The sequence below is a fragment of the Drosophila yakuba genome, chromosome 3L (genome assembly GCF_016746365.2).
Source record: "Drosophila yakuba strain Tai18E2 chromosome 3L, Prin_Dyak_Tai18E2_2.1, whole genome shotgun sequence".
Lineage (NCBI taxonomy): Eukaryota > Metazoa > Arthropoda > Insecta > Diptera > Drosophilidae > Drosophila > Drosophila yakuba.
This window is the reverse complement of record NC_052529.2, coordinates 16,637,884-16,658,966: the sequence shown is the minus strand read 5'-3', so window position 1 is coordinate 16,658,966 and position 21,083 is coordinate 16,637,884. Positions and strand designations below refer to the sequence as shown.

General features: G+C 42.2%; 2 protein-coding genes across 20 annotated transcripts; one reads left to right on the top strand and one right to left on the bottom strand.

The window, feature by feature from the left end:
* The first annotated feature begins 186 nt into the window (after nucleotides 1-186).
* LOC6534316 (E3 ubiquitin-protein ligase Nedd-4) lies at nucleotides 187-16,832 on the top strand. 19 transcript variants are annotated; one of them, XM_039374715.2, is made up of 20 exons: nucleotides 199-505; nucleotides 903-1,131; nucleotides 8,935-9,017; nucleotides 9,087-9,168; nucleotides 9,617-9,655; nucleotides 9,728-9,888; nucleotides 10,906-11,056; nucleotides 11,120-11,244; nucleotides 11,467-11,569; nucleotides 12,373-12,569; nucleotides 12,736-12,997; nucleotides 13,076-13,144; nucleotides 13,676-13,783; nucleotides 13,944-14,181; nucleotides 14,240-14,364; nucleotides 14,430-14,571; nucleotides 14,631-14,787; nucleotides 14,846-15,139; nucleotides 15,205-15,603; nucleotides 15,679-16,832. In XM_039374715.2, the coding sequence occupies exons 2-20, from the start codon at nucleotides 943-945 to the stop codon at nucleotides 15,779-15,781; spliced, it is 3,027 nt and encodes a 1,008-aa protein (XP_039230649.1). In that variant the 5' UTR covers nucleotides 199-505; nucleotides 903-942; the 3' UTR covers nucleotides 15,782-16,832. The 19 variants fall into 19 exon arrangements, with proteins under 19 accessions (XP_015050568.1, XP_039230649.1, XP_039230650.1 ...); XM_039374716.2 differs by having other exon boundaries at nucleotides 200-505; nucleotides 10,909-11,056; XM_002094960.4 differs by having other exon boundaries at nucleotides 200-505; nucleotides 9,728-9,897; nucleotides 10,909-11,056.
* Nucleotides 16,833-16,987: 155 nt separating this feature from the next.
* Nucleotides 16,988-17,932, bottom strand: LOC120321601 (serine protease 1-like). Its single transcript, XM_039374722.2, has 2 exons — nucleotides 17,691-17,932; nucleotides 16,988-17,619 (listed from the first exon to the last, which is right to left on the bottom strand). Exons 1-2 carry the CDS (start codon nucleotides 17,915-17,917, stop codon nucleotides 17,064-17,066), a joined length of 783 nt encoding a protein of 260 aa, XP_039230656.1. The 5' UTR covers nucleotides 17,918-17,932; the 3' UTR covers nucleotides 16,988-17,063.
* Between the last annotated feature and the right edge of the window lie 3,151 nt (nucleotides 17,933-21,083).

Sequence of the window (21,083 nt, the reverse complement as noted above, 5' to 3'; positions counted from 1 at the left end):
TATTTACGAGATTTGTAATCAAAAAATTGCTTAAAAGTTCATGGTTGTAGAAAACCTTGCTCATTTCGATAAACATTTTGCGTAATAAAAGCCTGCGAAATATTTTATAAATTTAACAAGTTTTTCGCTTAACTGTAAAGGCTGCTAGGTACTTTGGTATGTTCTCAGTTTGCATACACGGTCACTCTGGCAGTTTTGTTCTGGATTTTGTCGCCGTTTTGTGTATTTCTCCTGTCCGGTGTTTAAATTTTATTTTATACTTCGCGTGCAACATATATACAGGCAGCTATAGCCGACCGATATCGGCGATTGAGGCATGTGCGCCGCTGAAGCGGTCAAAGTGATAATCGCTTGTATAGTGAGCAGTGTATAATTTGCCGTGTGATAGAATACGTGATGATTTTCCGCAAATAGTGGATAAAGGCGAGCCCACACGCATACCAGCGCAAAATATATACATAAATCGGGCGAACATATAGTGCCCCGTGTTTGTGCGTGTGTAAACGTAAGTGAAAAACTTGGGCGAAACTTTATGCTAACCATAAACGGTCTACAAAGACATGGCTTCGCGCTTGGCTAATTATCAAGAAAATGTTTGGCTTTTGTGCTCTATCACCCACACCTCGCTCACACAACACACACACACACACAAATTGACACACACGCATGCACGGGGGCAGGGCGGCAGACAGAGATGGCATCTAGCACAAGTACCGTTGTGCACTTTGTTTGCCGTCTTTGTTGTCTGTTCGCTTTTCTTTGCTTTGCTTCTCCACTCCCTTCCTCCTCTTGACACATTGTGGCAGCCTCCTCTTGTTCTCTTTCGTGTCATTTATCGCTTAATTTGCACTTCCGCTTTGCACTTACTCACCTTCTCTCCTTCCCTCTATCTTTCATTGCAGAAGCTTCACTAGAAAGAAAACAACCAACAACAACACAACAATGTCGGCACGTTCCAGCGGCTTGGTGGCCGCGGCGGCCATTCCCGCCCCCTCATCTTCTTCCGCAGCGGCCGGCGGCGACGTGCCACGCCCACCGCCCCGCCGACGGGCGGCCTCTGTTGCAGGACAACAGCAAACGCGGCAGGAATTTGGAAACGGACACACGCCTCGCAGATCGTTGGCAGCAGTGGTAAGTTTGCATAAGTGCAAGTGACAAGTGCAACTTCTTACAACAGAGGAGTATAGTGAAACCACCTAAAGGTTGCAACCTTATTTCACAACCCACCGAAATCGTAGAAAGGTGCATGTGGGTCCACTCTGATTGAGAAACTAAGCTTTTACGATTAATAGAGCTGAGTCAACACATTATGGGTTATACAACCGCATACGTATTAAAATAAGGTACCATAACACCAAATAGTGACCCTGCACTTTGTATGTTAGTATATTGATCAATTTTGAATACATAGTAAGGGATTACTTTCTATGACATCTTATGAGATACTCTTATCTATTGTTTTGGTTTTTTTGCAAAGTGACTAATCAATAAATGTATCTCTCTTTAAAGGCCATACCTAAATGTTGTCTTATCAGAACTAAGCCAACCAATTCCTATTTCTATTCCTACTAGCCATAATGTATCCACCATTTTTCGGGGTGAAAAATTGAAAAAGTATTTATCAACGCGTGCTGCAGGGGGATTTTGTCGTGTTTATCAGTGACTCCGCTGTATTTTTGTTTCCTTTTTTACGATGTTTTCACTATTAATCTAATCTGCAGCTTGCCAAACAGTTGAGTCGTGTAGATGGGCCATGTAGATTCCACACCACTCATGTTTGATAAAATATGGTATACTATATGGTGTGAAAAGTAGGAGATCTTCAATTCCTTCAGATAGAGAAAAGCATGAAATCTTTACTTACTCTTATCCAATCACTAGCTAAGACAATGTAAAGACCATTGCGACCATTAAGTAAGATGTTGTATATAAGAAGTGACTTGCATTAGACATGGCCTTTCATAATAGAAAACGTTACCTTCAAGTGGAAGAAGCGATAATACTGAATATTATAATTTATCGTTAAGTCATTGTTTACTTAAACCAATTACTTTATAATATTAAAGAAGAAATAGCCTTCTTGCGGATTCTATAAAAGCTAAACGCAACTCTTGGTTTGCACTTTTCGCAGAAGGGTGCCAAGAAAAGTATTATGAAGCCGCCAGAAAATAAACTGGCATCATTGTTGTTTACTTAGTGTCTGGAATGGGCTATTCCATTGTTGTGCTCACTTGTATAAACAAATAATTCGCTCGCCATCTCAGACCGAACGGAAACTAAACTAATTTATTTATCTTAATTCGCCAAAAGATGCTAGCCACTTGAGCAGTCATCGGCATCTTCGAAGCTAATTTAATTTATCAACACAATTCTTGGCCGCCGCCTCTTGAATGTTGTGTGCGTACACTTTATGGCTTTCTGGCTGCACAGAGAAAAACATATTGTATACAATTGTTTTCACTTATGATACCTATCTATGTATGTTCAATTGTTTATAGAAATATTTCAAATTCTTAAGTTCTAACAAAATATTATATTGTATTATAATTTATTGTTTTTATTTTTTCTAAACTTTTGTATGGCCTAAAATTTTGTTCTGTGGTTCGTTACTTCCCTTTTTTAGTATCTCAGTTTGGTTGTCGAATTCTCCGTTTGCTTTCACTCAATAATTTAACGGCACTCGAATTCTGTTTACCCAGCTCATTGACGCGTTGTCAGAAATGTTCGAAATTCCTGGCCACAAAAAAAGGGAAGGTGCATGAATGAATGGCTTATCTTCATTAGGGCGTTAGTGCCGGCAAACGTTGTATGCCCCCGCTAATTGAGCTCTGTTATTTGGGTTATTTAATCCAATTTGCACGTAAGCCGGCAAGTGGTGACGTCGGCCAATCGACGCACTTGTCAGTCCACTCGACGTCACGATTTCCTTAGCAAATTGCCTTAATTGGCCGCTTATCATTCAACAGTTTGTCAACTACAACGCTCATTTTCATTTGAATCCCTTGCGTCATCAGCTCCTGGAGCAGTCTATTGTCCATAATGTCAATTATATGTGATAATGCGCTATTAAGCTGAAAAACATTAATGGAAATGGGGGATTCCGAATCCAAAGTGCGGAATCCACACAGATACACACTCACACATAGATACTTCAACTCAGCGCGACTCACTGCGCAGCCGATCAGCTGTTTTTGTTTTGTTTTGCTTTAGGACACTTGTTCGACTGTTGTTGGCAGCTGTCAAAAGTGGGAGTGAGAAAACGCGAGAGCGAGTGGAGGAGAAAAAAGAGTAAATGGGCTTAGCTGTCACTTTGAAAAGCTTTCAGCCAACCGCTCGAGGCTGGTGCTTTAGTGTTGAAAAAGGTATTCAGTTCTGTTTTGGTATTTTTTGTTTATAAAAAAAGAAATTCATTTTATATGGCTTATTTAAATACTTTTTGTGACTTTATAAAAATCATCTATGTATGTACGTACACTGCAAGTCATCTAGTTGCTTTGTAATTTTAAAATATATAAATTGTACCGGTGAAGCCGACTATCAGGTGAATAATTTCCTCTGATCCTACGGTCACACTAGGCCCCATTAAAGCTCTGCGTTGGGGCAGGCTTTTACAGCCCGCGCTGGCCACACTTTTCGGGGGAGCTGCCTTCATTTTAGCTTAGAACGCGAAAGCGCCAAGTTCCGTGTTTTGCGCTGCGGCTGCCGACCAGTGTTGCTGTTGCTGTTCCGCTCGCACCCACGACCGCACACACACTCGCTGCGGGAGCGAGCGAGAGAGGCAGACATTTACTCAGAACATGTTTTCGCAATAGTGTTGGTGTGCCGTTTGTTATTGTTGTTATTGTTTCCATCGCTTAGGGCCGTTAATAAAAGATAAATAAGTGAATAATTGAATTATAAATATTGTAGAGTGTACCACCACACACGCACAAATCGGTAAATCGGTGGATTATATAGATAAATTTATTGCACAGTACCCCTGAAATGTGTTAATTATATAAAAAAAGCAGTAAATAAGCGTACGTATCGTAGAGCAACAGTTCACGCTCGACACAATCGAGAAATCTTAATTCAAATCAAATGCAGAAAAATTTCCCCATTTCTCTCGTCTTTCGCGCGGCCCTATTAGTCATACAGAGCAAAAAAAAAATTGGAATGTGAGCCTAATGCTGCCCTGCCCCCTTTGGCCCTAGCCAACATTGCGTATACGCAACAAACATAATAAAAACAAAACGGCAATTGTTGTGGAACCTGTTCCCTTTTTGTCGCCGTATGCAGCTTGCAGCTTAGCAAAAAGCAAAATCGAAAAGCTCGTCGAGATACCAAAATAAATCTTGTGTGCGCCAAAACCGTGAAAACCAAGTAAAAAGAACGCAAAAAAGGCTGCAAGAATATGAAATTCCTTTCTGACCAACTCGTTTTGGGCAGTTGAAACCGCCAAACACGGCCAACATTCGTATGCTCTGTGTGTTTGTTTATTTTATAACTCTCGCAATTTATTGTTCAATTTAGTTTGAGAGGCGTGCACGAAAATTAACACAAACGCGAAACGTAAACAGCGGAAGAAAAATCGGCAGTGAATAAAGTCCAAATCGGAGGCAAAATCCAAATACAAATCCAAATCGAAATCGAAATCGAAATCAAAATCAAAATCCCCATCAAAATAAAGTAAAAATGGCCGAGTCAACAACCACATCGCCATCGGTGACGAGCGAAGATGGCCAAATCCATGGCTACAATAACAGTGATGTAAGTAACTGGCGAGAGCAGCGCCGTTCTTCTCTCTCGTCACTACTTGAAAATGGTACATATGCAAATGCTCGAGCCTCTGTGTCAGTGTGTGAGTGTGCTCATTTTCTTCGACCGCTAATTGTGCCGCCTTTGATGTGCCTCACGTTCAGCCAGTCCCTCCGCCCGCCGCCCGCCCTCCTCCACTCAGTAATCTCCTTCGCATTCTCCTCTAAATCTCTAGGGATTTTCCGGCTAATGAGATTTTTCGAACAGATATGGGAAAACATCAAATAAGATCGGTTAAACGCCTAGTACCATATACAGGATAAGAGGATATCTGCCTGATCGGATATAATTATTTATATGACACTTTGGTCTCGAATGCCTGGCACACTTTTCAATTGATACAAAAAATGGATTGTAAGGTCTTTCTCAACAGCTTTAATATAAAATATGTAAATTATTGGTAAATTTTTACTGATAACACACAGAAATATTTATAATTAATTTTCAATGGCGCTAATATGCCAACAGTTGACCCCTAGAGATTGCTCAATTTGTATTTTACCCATTTATATTTTAACGAATAATTTATCTACCCGATAACAGAAGCTTATATTTTGAACTTACAGACGTCATAGACATACATACATATACATATGTATATCGCCGTCACATTAGAACAATTTATTTATAGTCCTACATTTATTTGACTTATGTATACATATGTGCCATGCCTTATAAAGTGGCGATTTTTCTATATTATTGTGGCTAGTTCTTTCTGGTTATTGCCTCTAAAAATAGTTCTTTTTTAAGAACTTATCTTGTCAACTGGCATCTAACCCAGATGCACGGCAGAATGTCGATTTGAGTAATGAATTTGCATTGACCTCTGGAAATAGTGGCAAGTGATGGGTGGCAACCAATCAATTAGGTTAATGGCAGCGACTACGCTTAAGGCCACATTCTGTTTTGGCCCGAAGAATTTTCACTCTGCCCTATGTGCGCATTAAAAAACGTAACAATTGATATTCGAGCTTGTTTAATTTCGCTGTTGACTGGTATTTATTATCTCCCATCAGCCTTGCGCTTAAGCCGTCTGTTTGAACAGCAGAGGAAACAAACGCTAAGAGCAACAGAAATGGGCTTCTGTCGAGCGCCTTGACTTCTTTTGGCCACCAAAACGCTTCCTCTCTTCTTCGGTTTTGCTTATCAGCGCACAGCTGAATGATTATTCACATATATATTTTTATAATTCATTATTCATTCAGTGGGCACGGAAATAAAAGTGGATGCAGACGCAGACTATGGCAAATGCGAAATAGTTTGAGCAGGGCGGAAAACTGGCGATTGAATGGACTGATGGTGAAGATGGCAAGGAAACGAAGAAGGCAAGGAAACCCCGTTGGTTGTACACATGTCACATGGTCGAGCGAATGGTAAAGTCAACGGCTTGCCAACTCCGATAATGGGCGTTTGGCTATGTGCCTATTGATAACCGATTTCGGCCACGATTTCAGCTTTCCAATAGCCAAGAAAATTGAAACCGTATCGGTGGGATTCGTGATTAAAAAGTGCACACAAAGCACGGTTAAAAACAATAAGTGGGCGGGTTTGGCTAAGGTGAGCTATGCGCTTTTAAGAGGAAATGTTTTGGAAAATGCATATTAACAAACGCCCACTGCGCCACAGATTTACTCACAATTATTTATTATTATTTAATAACGATTAAGAGGCCAAACGGAACTACTTTCCAAAAGAATAATTAAAGAAACGATCAGCTTTTATGACTCATACTTGTTTTTACACTCTAGCAATTGATTAGAACTAAATATTTATATAGATGATATTGCCAATTTAAAGTTCCCCTAAATTATTTAATAATTTAATTTGTAAAGCCGAAAAATGGTTGGATTAAAGGTGTTTCCACTGTAGGCCAGACAATTAAAGGAGGATGAAATGACAGTGCAGCGAATGTGGATCATTACGTCGGACTTGCCTTTTAATTAACGCTTTTCCTGCCATGCCCGTCTCTTTGACAAAACCAACTGTCAATCCAGCGCCAAACAGGCTTAAACCGCAAGAACCGTTTTAAGCTAATTTCCCTCGGTCCCAGATTTAATGGCTAAAAATCAATTTAATGCCAGCTACGACGTGGCTCTGTTTGTCAAAGTCTTTGAGTCAAGACAGGGAACTGTAACAGCTGCACGGGCAGTGAAGGCGTGCGAAAGGATCCTGGAAGGACCTTGGGGGATTACTCGACTCCAGGGTCAGCAGCTTAGGCTGATTGATTGGACCTTTTGCCCAAGCAATAATCGAGTCTGGACAATGGGGCATCTGGCATTTAATAATGCGCATTAGCTTATTTTGCTCATCAATATACTGTGTGTACTTAATGGCATTACCCCATTATTGTGATATAGTTCGTGGTAAGAAGAGCACTTAGAGTTTATCAAACAATTTGAATGAAATTCGACTAAGAACTGCGGTACTAGAAACATTCGTAATCAAAATACTCATTATAATTTAAAATCTTAAAGGTAAAGAGTTGGCAATTGTGATCTTTAGACCACATTTATTATTTTTAATGAATATTCCTACAAGTTTTAAGTACTTTACAGTAACTTGCGATTTTGCTCACCGCCTTCTCTCTCTGTACATTTAATTATTGCACAAGTGGGAAAAGCCGCGGCTATTTTAAAGAGCTAGCCCCACGCGGTGAAAATCAATAGCACAAGTTCATGGAAAATGCGGAACTGGCAGCCACTGGCATAAATAAAACTACAACCCGTCACAGAAACGGAACAAAAACAGAACCAGAACGGGAACGGGAGCGGAATAGTTCCCCAGAGCGTGTACGAAATGGCACATGTAATATAGGGTCTAGAAACCAAGGCAGTCAGGGTCACCAGGCGGCCAACAAGCCGCAACATGCGAGCCTCTGATATCTGATACAAGGGGGGTCGGATACACGGATATACATACATACGTAGATATGGCGCCGTCTGGTCAGCCACCAAAGAGGGCAGCGGGGCACTGGGGTTTGCTCCTCACTTTATAAACAATGTCGGCAAATTGAATATTTAATGGGAAAGCCTTTTAATGGCCACAAGTGCTAGCTCTCAGCCGAGATGAGTGGATGAAATGGGTAATGTTTGCCTTGGAAGAATGCACAAAGTTTGCTGCTCCCCAATCCAGAATTGTGGGTGGTTACGGGCTGGAGCTGATGCAAAGTGGTTAGCTTCGTGCGTTTGAAGCATTTTAAGAATAATCCACATATGACTTAAGAAGAAGAATATTATTTCTTTTAAAAACCTCTTTATTTTTATATTTATTAATAGAAATAAATTATAAAACAAGTTAGTCACAGCAGTCACTAGTTTCGCAAACTTGAGACTATTTTCGACGTACAAAACACGGTTCTGCCATTAAAATCAAGTACAATTAGTGCTAAAATTTATTTACAAAGCTTTAATAATTCTACAATTTAATTTATGGCATGAAAAGCCCCTAAGTTTTGAGGTCTGCCATCAAACTCTCGCTCAATTAACCCAATTCTGTGCTCTCAAGCCGCTCTAATATCGCCACGAAGTACGTTTGGGTGGGGGAAATGTATTTTTGAGGGATGCCTAAAATTGTGTTTCGCATTTCAACGAGAAATGCCAACTGCAAACTGGGCCGCAACCGCAATTCTAGACCCGAGAGCCCCCGAGGCCCGTAGTGAATCACAACACGCAATTTAGCTCAAGTTTGGGCCGCATTCTCTGCACTAGACAATTGCTTGATGACTCTCTTGAACTTCTACGCCCCTTTTCTGGGACACGGTGCTCGTGTCAAGGTCGTGGGAATTATCTGGCCGCGAATGAAAAAGCAATTATGAACGCGAATGTATAATGCACATCCTTCAGGGAACATTTATGACGAACTCGAGCGCGGTCGCAATGTCGGCCATAAAAAGCATGCCAGCATACGCGGCGTATGCGTAATCGCGCACATCAAGCATACGCTGCGTGAGCCAGGCTTATGACCACTGCTGCGGCTTATTTATTCTCCATGTGACATTCACCAGCCAGCTCCTCTGTGCCATTCAATTCCTGTCCGCTGTTTTTGCCCAGCGATGCGTGCACAAGTGTCTCATTTGTGCGGCTACTTTTCTACTAATTTGTATTTTTAATAATTTTCTCTTATTTTTTCCGCTTTCAGAACGACTCTGGGGACTCGTGTCACCTGCGCATCGTTGTACTCAGCGGCCAGTCGCTGGCCAAAAAGGATATATTCGGCGCCAGGTGAGTGAATGAGCTGCTAATTAAGCCAATTATATGGGGGATAACTGAATTGAATGCTTTCATCCACAGCGACCCGTATGTCAGAATCGATTTGAACACAATCAACGGTGATATTAATATTGACTCTGTTTTGACGAAGACCAAAAAGAAGGTAAATACACAACCCCTTGCAGCATTAACCCGTTTTATGTTGGGTGACAAGGGCAGTCGGAGAAGTTTGTCTTATCGATTATGTTTGGCGCTCACTGACACATTACCAAATTAAAGGTGCAAGGGAAGACTACTTGGCCCTGATTGTTCGTTTATGAATGTAAATCACACAGTGGTTATCAGTGTGCTGTTGTCTTTATGACTAACGCTTTAGATATCTACTTTGCGGATCAAACACAGGTTTTTTTAGATTACGAGTTTTTAAAGAGTAAAACACCTCTTTCGGAAGTGAGTTCCAGGTTTAATAGTCTTAGATAACACGAAAAACGGATTGTGAACATCGTGATCTCTCTTGAGCTGTTTATTAGGTATACTTATGATTTAATCACAGCATACATGCACCGTCTATCCATAACCAATGCTAATTTATTTGATCTATTTCTCCACAGACACTGAATCCAATCTGGAATGAAGAGTTCATATTTAGAGTAAGTTAGCAAGCATGCCACATAAGTAGTTGTATCAATTACTAACTAACCATTGTTACTATTTTTCAACAGGTTAAACCGTCTGAGCATAAGCTTGTGTTTCAAGTATTTGACGAGAATCGCCTGACACGCGACGACTTTCTGGGCATGGTGGAGCTGACCCTGGTGAATCTGCCCACGGAGCAGGAGGGTCGCACCATCGGAGACCAAAGCTACACTCTGCGCCCGCGCAGGTCAGTAGGGTAGGTTTATATCATTTGCAGTTTGATTTTGTTTCTTTAATTTCAGTTGATTTACACACAACTACATAGCCATAAAATCTAGTTATGTATAAAAAACAGAAAACCAAAAAACCAAAACTAAGGCAGAATTCTTAATAGATTGGTGAAGAAGGCTAAGATCTCGTCTAAGTCCCCAGCCCGTAGAGATTCTGTTGTAGTGCTATAGAGTTTACGTGTTTTGCTTTCCGGCCTTACCTTGTTTGTTGTTTATCACCACGCCCCTACCGCCCAAGTGCAGTCTTTAATTGCAATTATAATTTGCAAATGTATTTGTCGTAATCGTAGTAGAACACTCCACATACCCTTGACTAGAATAGAATCGCTTTTCAATCGAACATTAACTGCTACTCACAACTTTAAGACCACATGACAGAGCAGGAAAATGCCATACAAATGGAGCTTATTAATAAAAACACTGCTTACTTGTAGAGGTTAAATGTACGTATGGTTGCAGCCTATTTTCAATATCTGACTTATTGCAGTGTCAATACATTTAACATATGGGGAATAATTACCTATTGTGTACTTCTATTGTTAACTTGCAATATCATATAACTTCAATATAATTTATATAGAATGCTCATCCCATTTCTTCTATACTTTAACCTGTTTGTCATATAACTATTTTGAAAAGTGAGTCACCCACTTTCAAGAATGTATTCGATTAAATATTTGGTTGATTAAGAGTTTGCTTATCATGTGTTGTCTTCCTTATTGGCTTTCATTAAAGTGAAAGCGGCCTTAAAGTTGTGAAACGCGTCGTAATCCATAGTAACCCATATGTATCTGCATTTGTGTATTCGCTGTTGAGTTTATTTTTAGTTGACGCTTAGTATAAAACTTATTGTTTTTAACTCGTGCGCGTCTGTGTTTCTCCCGTGTGGGCCTGGCATTGGTGGCGTTGGCGGTGTCTGTGCACCTGTTTGGTTGGCTCATTAAAATTTATATTCTCCCCTGCCCTTCGCCCAGCAGCGCCAAATCCCGCATCAAGGGCACCCTGCGCATCTACCACGCCTTCATCCGGGAGACGCGGGAGCAGAGCGAGCCATCTAGTGGCAACAGCGATGGCGAGTGGGAGCACGTGGAGGCCACCAACGCCGGTGAGACGTCCGCCCAGCCGGTGAGTGTGTCCTTATTCCCTTTGAAATGCAAATAATAATCGTGCGGCATTCCCGCTCCGCAGCACCCCTTTCCTACTGGTGGCCACGATGCCCTACCCGCTGGATGGGAGGAGCGCCAGGATGCCAACGGGCGCACGTACTATGTGAATCACACGGCAAGGACGACGCAATGGGAGAGGCCTACTGTGTAAGTTGGGCGTGCAGATATGTGCTTAAATCAGAAAGACTGTTCCCTAAATTTCACTGAAGAATACGTACTTGAGTAAGCCGTTTTGTGGTTTCTGTAAACATTTACATCAACTTGATTTTAAGTCGCCTAGCATTTGATTTTAGGGAACAGCTTTTTACAAAGTAATTAATTATAATCCACCGTTTGCTTAACATATCTCATGGTATAATCCTTACACAGCTTGAACAGCAACAGTAGCCAATCCACTGACGACCAGCTGGCCTCGGATTTCCAGAGACGTTTCCACATCAGCGTGGACGATACGGAGTCTGGACGTTCGGCGGTAAGTGGAAAAGCTTGGATATGTAATTCCTAGGGGGCACTTTTAAGTTTAAGTTGGTTAACCACAGGAGAATTTGTAAATTGTTATATATATGTAAAGTCAAAGACGTATAACTATTTATTATGCATGTGTGATGAGCAATTGATTTGATTGATTTTTGTGCATGATCTCTTAAACTTCCACATCGAACACAAACACATTACACAATGCACACGCAAAACGCACTCGAACCGACTAACCCAATTTGAAAACCACAAACCTCAGAGGCCGAGGAACGCTGCCCACATGGAGATTTTGGCCAGTGAGGAGAGCAGCGAGGATGAGGATGTGGCTGAGAACGGGAATGAGATGGTGGATCTTCAGAATAATCAGGCCAATTGTCTGCACTGCGGCGAACTGCATGACAATGCAGATCCAGAGGCAGAGGCAGAGGAGTACTTTGACGAGGAGGAGGATAATGCAGAGCTGCAGCCTCCAACACCTGACCCAGATCAGCCGTCAGCCACATCCCGAAGCGCGCACACTTGTGATATACTCGATAGGAACTTGTACTTGAAACGCATATTCGTAATGATAAAGTTTTTTACTGCAGACTAAGTGTATCGCTAGCTTCTAAACGAGATGTTAGTAGTATGGCATCAGTATTGGGAGCTAATCTTTCTAATCGTGAGATGCCCACTGCCGTTGATCGTTGTGTCTTTACCTTCACCGGGTTGTTTGATACCCCACTTTAGTTATTGTAGAGAATTGTAGATGTGTAGTCGTCTAGTGGCCATCATTAACAATCCCCTGTATATACGTAGGACTCCATCAGTCACAATAGTATAGAGGACAATAACAATGCTGCTGGCTTAGCAAATACTCCAACAACAGCAGCAGCCTCACCGGCAACGATCTCACCATCCAACACCCCAACAAACAACAATGGAATTCCCGCACACATTGCCATGCCAAATGGCGCCGAGGAAGATCAGACAGATCCAACAGTGGACCATACCAGGTTAATATCATCCGCTATGCGTTAGCAGCACCCATCCAAAAGATCCCTCAGCCTCTTGTCGGTATTTTGTCCGTACCCAAACAATCCTCCCAACCCCCAAGGCTCCTCCACTTCGCAGCCAGCTTCCTAACCGTCAAACGTTGTGCTCTATCTTTCATGACCTCAGTTTTGTTTACAATTCCCTGCGACATCCTGTCGCCCATAGGCAGCCCGAAATCTCAGCGACCAGTTTGCAGAACGACCTGCGACCGGTGCGCGAGGCTCCCGGAGTGCCGGATTTGGCCATAACCAACCTGTTGACGCGGCGGGCCGCGCACAACATGGCCGGCGGTGCGGGACGGCAGCAACAACGGCGGCGACAGCAGATGCAAATGCATATCCAGCAGCATCAGCAGCGGCAGCAGCAACAGCAGCAGAATAGAATATTGGTTAGCAAGTCTTAAGCACACACTCATCTCACAATTAAATATGGAACCAACCACCCAAATCACTCATTTCACTTGTAGCTTGATGTGGATCATCGTCAGCAGGAGCCGCAACATCGGGGTCAGAGACACCAGCAACATCAGCCATCGGTCAGCACATTTCCATCCGCACTCGTATCTTTGCACTTGTAGTCTCAAAACTTGGTTGTCTTCTCTCCTTCGGTCATTTTTGTCGGAGAATTTAAACTATTTGGCGTCTCAAAATTTGTCAGTGTTAGATAAATACACATATTTGTTTGTTTTAGGGCATGGGGGATTTCAGCGGGAGCGGGAGCGGTAAGCAACACAAAGACCATTCCGGTTGCTCCCCAACATCTGTGTGTCTATGTTGCATGTAAACCCAAGTATATCATGGTACTTACCCTCATATTGCTTTAAACGGCAGCTTTTGAGTAATCCTAGTTTCAGCTAAGTTATTCGATTAGTTATAATATTTTGTATGTTTGCATTTGTGGCTTAACTTGTGTTTTTATAGAATTTTCAATTTGAGAATTTGCTCTTAATTTCATCAACACTTCTTTTCTGTTTCTTCCAAAACCAACAAACAAAAATACCTTACGCAATGCAATGCATCTATATGTATACATTTATGAATAAAATAATCGATCCACCAATGACTAGAATGAAGACACCGATCACACAGACAGCCACAATCCCTCTGACATCTCAGCTCCGTCCACACGACGCAATTCCGAGGAAGACAACGCAGCTGTGCCTCCCATGGAACAAGTAAAGTCGACTCCCCTCTATATTCCTATCCTAAATGCACACGAAAAACGTAAAAAACGTAAATTGATCTCCAGATGATTTATCTGCATGTGCCAAGGATTTTCGAAACGTAGAGCTCGAGTTGAAGTGGCTAATGTTCTATGGCGATCTTGTATTGCAGAACGCTGGTGGTGAAGAGGAACCCCTGCCACCGCGCTGGTCCATGCAGGTGGCCCCCAACGGAAGGACATTCTTCATTGATCACGCGTCCCGGCGGACCACTTGGATAGATCCGCGCAACGGACGGGCCAGCCCCATGCCAAATCAGACTCGTCGCGTCGAGGACGACCTGGGTCCTTTGCCGGAGGGCTGGGAGGAGCGGGTGCACACCGATGGACGCGTATTCTATATAGATCATAGTGAGCCATTCATGTTGGATTACTTTCTACAAATGTACTAACAAAACTCTGTTTGCAGACACGCGAACCACGCAGTGGGAGGATCCTCGCTTGTCCAATCCAAACATTGCCGGTCAGGCTGTGCCCTATTCTCGAGATTACAAGCAGAAATACGAGTATTTCAAGAGTCACATTAGAAAGCCTGTAAGTACATGAACTATAAAAGTCTGGTGATTACTAAAATGATTTCGTTTTTATATATTTTCCAGACAAATGTACCAAATAAATTTGAAATACGTATTCGTCGTACGTCGATACTGGAGGATTCATACAGAATTATTAGCTCGGTGACAAAGACCGATTTACTAAAGACTAAATTATGGGTAGAATTTGAAGGAGAAACTGGCTTAGGTAAGTAAATTACACTATTATTGTTGAATCCCAATAAAAGTCATGTTTTTTGATTGCAGATTATGGAGGCCTCGCCAGGGAATGGTTCTATTTATTATCAAAAGAAATGTTTAATCCGTACTACGGACTCTTCGAGTACTCGGCCATGGACAACTACACGCTCCAGATAAACAATGGCAGCGGTTTGTGCAACGAGGAGCATTTAAGTTACTTTAAGTAAGATCTTAAATTTTAAAACTAAATAGTTTTCTTAAAAGTCTTACCCACATCACAGATTCATTGGCCGTATTGCGGGCATGGCTGTGTATCACGGAAAGCTGCTAGATGCCTTCTTCATTCGTCCATTCTACAAGATGATGCTGCAGAAGCCCATTGACCTAAAGGACATGGAGTCTGTGGACACGGAGTACTACAACTCGCTGATGTGGATTAAGGAGAACGATCCCCGCATCCTCGAACTGACTTTCTGCCTGGATGAAGACGTTTTTGGGCAGAAGAGTCAGCACGAACTTAAGCCCGGAGGCGCCAACATAGACGTGACTAATGAAAACAAGGATGAATACATAAAGTAGGTGTCATCAATAATGAAATGAGCTTCAATGGCCGAAACATTTGCAATTCTTTCCCTTATAGATTGGTTATCGAGTGGCGCTTTGTGGCACGTGTCAAGGAGCAGATGTCGTCGTTCCTGGATGGCTTTGGATCGATTATTCCGCTGAATCTTATTAAGATTTTCGACGAGCACGAACTGGAGCTTCTTATGTGTGGCATACAGAACATCGATGTGAAGGATTGGCGCGAGAATACTTTGTACAAGGGCGACTACCACATGAATCATATAATTATCCAGTGGTTCTGGAGGGCAGTACTTTCCTTCTCCAACGAGATGCGTTCTCGTCTGCTGCAATTTGTAACGGGCACTTCACGCGTGCCCATGAACGGTTTCAAGGAGCTTTACGGCTCAAATGGCCCCCAGATGTTCACCATCGAGAAGTGGGGCACTCCTAATAACTTTCCAAGGGCACATACCTGGTGAGCTCGAAGTCAACTAGGGGAATACCACCTTGAGGCTTTTACAAACTTTTTGCTAATGATATTCTTCTACAGTTTTAATCGCCTGGACCTACCACCCTATGAGGGCTACCTGCAACTGAAGGACAAACTGATTAAGGCCATCGAGGGCAGCCAAGGATTCGCTGGAGTTGATTAATAACACCGGCAACGGGAGTGCAAGCGAATGGCTTTGGCTGGAGGTGCAGCAACAGTTTCTGCAGCGCCAGGAGGAAGAACAGCTACAACGATTCCACACATCACAAGAACCACAAGATCAACAACAACAACAACGACTTGGACAGCAGCAGCAGCGAAATCAGCGGCACAACCGCAACCTCATTGCATTCACTTGGAATAACACCGCCAGCAGATCGTGTACTTATTTGTTCGTTTGCTTTTGTATTATAATCATTTTTGCTAGTTTAGTGTTATTTCGTATGTATCTTAACTAGGCGCCAAAACTCACACACACACAACACATACACCTTATACAAGCAGAGAAGAAAGGATCCAAATAAAGCTGCGCATGGTGAACCACACGAACCTAACAAACGAGTCCAAATTATATATAAATATATTTATTACATTGCCGACAATTGTAAAAAGTTGAGAACGTTTTACAAACTAAGAGAGAATCCAAACTAACTATTAAATCTATAGAGTCAAAAGAATATCTTGTATGTATATGCAGAGAAAACTTTTTATAATTGTTGTTTTTATGCGCTATTCCTCTATACGTGCCCACAGCAAAAAACTAAAGGCGAAAAAATTAAATTAAAAACAAGTTAATATTTGTAATCTGATAGATACATATTTTTAAACAAATTAAATTTTCTATTCTGTATAACTGTATGTGTATTCGTAATAATGATAATGTTAGTCCGTAAAAATCGCGCTTTACTATTAAATAAAAAGACAACATAATATATATAAAAAAAAGCCTAAAAACTAAAACTCTAAAAAATACAATCAATGTATATTGTATAAATGTTAATTATATACACCCACATTCCAAATGTTTTTGCAAAAGAGTAACTCTGCAAAAGGAGGCCTATATGATAATATGATTATTGACCGATCGGAAGTCTATCAAAATTACATTTTAAAGTCAAATTATGGTATAGAAAGCAAGGACTGGAACTTCCGCTATGAAGCCAGGAGCCCGTCAAAGAAAATGAATACCAATAAACAAGGTTAATGTTAAGTAATTCTGATCTACAGTTGTTTTTAAATTTCTGCAGAAGAGCATATATACTTTATACTTGCTAAAAATCCGAAAATGTTTAATTTGGGTTGTTGGATAAATATTATTTTAATAAGAACCCTACCACGAAACCCTACCCTTTACGAAATATTAATTGAACCCTTTTAATAAGACAGCTACAGGGGATTTATATGTTCGCTGTTATTTTATTAATGCAAAAATCAAATTGTTAAATTTAGATGCCGGTGTGCCTCTTGATCCAGTCCAGATAACTGGTCACGCGGGTGAAGACATCGGGATACTCCTTCTCGCAGCCAGCAGAGGAACCGAAAGAGGTAAGACCGACTTGGACCATGTCGGAGGCCAGCACCAGGGGGCCACCGGAGTCGCCTATACAGGTGGACACGGCACCGGTAGTGGACACACAGATGTTGGTGTCGTGGATGGAGGAGTAGTAGGTGCGCTTGCACTCGCTGTTGGAGATAACCTTCATGAAGGCGAACTGGAGGTGGGCGGCTCCGCTTCTGTCCAAGTCGGTAAAGCGGCCCCATCCGGAGGCGATAACCTCATCACCATAGTAGGAGGCGTAGTGGGACTCGTGCTTGGGCAGCTTAACGTTGTGAATGGCACTGCTGTATTTCACATGGGGAATGCGGATCAAGGAGATGTCGTTCCTAACGGTGCGGCTGTTCCAGTCGGCGTGAATGATGATGTTGCTCTTGGTCACATGGTGCTTGACCTTGGGGCTGGAGCGGACGGTGCTGCCCAGGTAAACCTCGACGGAGTCAACGCTGAAGGGAATAGTTGACAGTTATGGTTAGTTAGTTAGCTAGGATGTGTGTACAAGTCATTAGCAGCTTACCCGTCAGTGCAGTGAGCGGCAGTCAGAACCCACTCGTTTCCGATGAGGGAGCCACCGCACCAGCCCCAGGAGGAGCCTCTCTTCAGCGAGAGTCCGACCTGGTAGGGGAACGTGTCGTTTTCGGCAGTCATGCCGTTGGTGATGCGACCACCGGGTCCGTCCAGGGAGCGCAAGGCCGATCCGGAGGCGTAGGCCAAAGCCAAAACGAAGACAATGAGAACTTTCATGTTGGGGCTACCTATAGAAAGTATGTCCCACTCGGACTCATCCCTCTGCTTTTATACCCGCGACGGCCCAATCAACGTCTCCAACATTCATTCCATCACTATCTGATCTTAGAGTACCTGAGGCCTGTATAATCCATCGTAAAAAACCAAAGATAAAAATACGTGAGATCTTTTAGAGCTAATTGAATATAAAACATAAGAAAATCAGTTACGATAGTATGATGTATAGTCTTATGAACACTGTGGACGGTAGTCCACGTAGTGACGAAGCGCACCAAGAAACTGTGCAAAGGCGACTACATACTATATCCGCGGAGGAATAAAAATCTGCTGTGGTTGTCTGGTCATACCAAGTGTTACAATGTAACGAACCGCTACACTGATAAACAAGAGAGAACGCTATAGTCGAGTTCCCCGACTATCTGATACCCGTTACTCAGCTAGTGGAAGTGCAAAGGAGAGTCTTCAACACTGACAGTTTTTGGCGGTTTGTGGGCGTTAGAGTGGACGTGGCAAAAAGTTTTTTGGCATTTTGATAGAAATTTACAAGACTAATACAAAAATGGAAAAATATCAAAACATTTTTCAAAAGTGTGGGCGTGGCAGTTTTGGGCGGTTTGTGGGCGTTAGAGTGGGCGTGGCAACATGAATCGACAAAATTGCGCTGCTTCTATGTCTCTGGAGTCTGTATGCTTAATCTCAACTTTCTAGCTTTTGTAGTTCCTGAGATCTCGACGTTCATACGGACGGACAGACGGACGGACAGACGGAATAATTTCAATAAAAGATAGTTGCGTGCGACAATAAGCTACAACCGGGATAGAGATACCCACACACAAATAAATAACTGTAAATGTTTTTAAATTATCTAAATTATTTTTTTTTTTGACAATTCAATTGCTGAAAGGTTCACCGGCAAAATTTTATGAAAATTAAAATAGAATATTGCCGCTGAAAGAGCATTTTTTTTTTGCAACAACAATTATGCCAAGCATAAAAGCTTTTAGCTCGGATAAAATGATCTTACTTATACTGTTTTATCATCGTTATTTCTCCATTTCTTTTACGACAAATTTATGTTTTTATTTTATTTTAAATATAACATTTCCCCTTTTTTTTTGTTACATAAAATCTTGAGATATTATCAATTTGGCACTCACCGCACTATCCACATACACCGACGAAAGCGCTTTCTTCGTTGAAGTGCTAGAATTGGGGGAAAAAATCACGGGCAAGGGGTATAACAAGGGATATAACCAAAATTGGGAAGATAATGATGACATGCACTTTACACTTGTTTAAATACCACTATTATTTTTCCATTTCGCACTCTTTAGGACAACTAACCGAATATTCAATCCTCGTTGGATTTGCCGCCCTACATGTCTCTACGGTTCTTTATGCGTTTTTTTTTGTAACGTTGTGGTTTACATCTAGACGAATCTGAGCCTAATTTTTGGGCCTTTAAAAAGGTTTATTCCCGGCGGCAAGATAGCGCGGGCGGTTTGCGGGGGCGACAACTAACCGGCGGGCGGATTAACTCACAACTAAAACGCTCGGCTCAGCGAACTATGTTCCGTTGATCCCCAGCATAAAAGCTTTTCTTCTATCCGGGCTGCTTCTTCGAAGATTAACTCTCTTGGCCGAAATTGGGTTTCTTTAGGGATTTTAATTGTGTTTCCTGCTGCTGCCGCGGGTGGTGGCGACGATCGCGCCGGAATCCAGCTTTGGCCTGAACTGATTCTTCATAACTTCCAACGCTCTGCTACGGACAATTTCTAAAGAATCTTCCCTTGAGAACGCCAATGACCTATCTTCGAGCAGATTAAGAGCTCTCAGCCATTTATATGTGGAAATGAAGTCTAGAGGAAATGAAGTGCTGGCCAAATGTCATGTAATAGAGTGATGTTCCTAAGCTAGATCTAAGGGGACGGCAAATGCTGCTTAGCTGCTCATCCCAATCCTTTTGATCGCTACGCACATACGATCGTATGGCAGCGATGACGGTACGATTTACCCGCTGGGCAATCTTATGCTCCAGTAAAAGCTTCTAAATGCTTCTGATTTAAATTGAGACCCATTATCTGAGATAATGGTTTCTGGGACACCGAAAGTACGAAATAGTTCTTGCTGCATATACGAGTATTTAACTACCACATCAGCTGTCAACTTTTTCACAGCCTTTCGGAAAACGAATTTGCTGTAATGATCTAGCACAATGAATGTCCCTATATTTCCACTCCTTGACCTGGGATAGGGGCCTAAAAAGTCAACGTAAAGTTTTTGGAATGGCCTTGCGGATTCAGGGGCTACCCCCATGGGTGGTCTCAAAGTACTATTAGGAGCCTTGGTCGTCTTACAGGTCTCGCACAACTGAATATACTCCTTCACATCCCTTACCAGTCTGGGCCAATAATAATGCCTCCTTAACCTCTCCAACGTTTTATGCACACCTACATGTGAAGCTAAAGGATCATCGTGAGCCCCTAGGAATCCATAATTTCCAACAAAATCTATGCATCGGGTCTCCTGTTAAATGCTCTGTCTTCCCGTAGAGAAATCCATCAGCTACTTTTAAGTCCGGAAGACTGCTAGCGTTGGCTTTAACTTTATCCACAAGTTCCTTATATTCCGGATCGCTAAAGTGTTCAGACTCCAAATCAACTAACAACCCATGACTTGCATCTAAAGCCGCAACCTCTTCCTCGTTAACCCGTAATAAAGCATCAGGGACTACATTGAGCTTGCCGCTTCTATGCTCAATTTAAAATTGAAACCTTGAAGTTTCAACGCCCACCGAGCAAGCCTCGAACTCAAATCGGTCTGCGACCTCAGCTACTTGAGCGACGCATGGTCGGTGATAACTGTAAAATCATGGCCTTTGCGCCTTGTTTAGCTTCTTTGAGCCAAACGCTATTGGACACTCTTCGCCTTTCAGATTTCTGCACTGACACTCCTCCCACTCCGGAGTTGCTGGCATCGCAGTGAATGTAAAATGGCTGGCTGAAATTTGGCCTACGAAGAATTGGGACAGAACAAAGCATCTCCTTTAATTTCGCAAACGCTTTTTCTCCTTCCGGAGACATCGCAAATTTTTGCCTGGGCCTTAAAAAATCTGTCAAGGGTGCCGATACGTCTGCAAAATTGCAAATAAATTTTCGGTACC

Bases quoted from the DNA above. Each gene is read 5' to 3' on its own strand.
- LOC6534316 (XM_015195083.3), top strand. From the start codon at position 943: ATGTCGGCACGTTCCAGCGGCTTGGTGGCCGCGGCGGCCATTCCCGCC. The intron at 9,169-9,616 runs GTAAATACACAA...ATTTCTCCACAG, and splicing joins TGACGAAGACCAAAAAGAAG to ACACTGAATCCAATCTGGAA. The intron at 9,898-10,905 runs GTAGGTTTATAT...CCCTTCGCCCAG, and splicing joins CGCCCGCGCAGGTCAGTAGG to CAGCGCCAAATCCCGCATCA.
- LOC120321601 (XM_039374722.2), bottom strand. From the start codon at position 17,917: ATGAAAGTTCTCATTGTCTTCGTTTTGGCTTTGGCCTACGCCTCCGGA. The intron at 17,620-17,690 runs GTAAGCTGCTAA...TATTCCCTTCAG, and splicing joins GCCGCTCACTGCACTGACGG to CGTTGACTCCGTCGAGGTTT.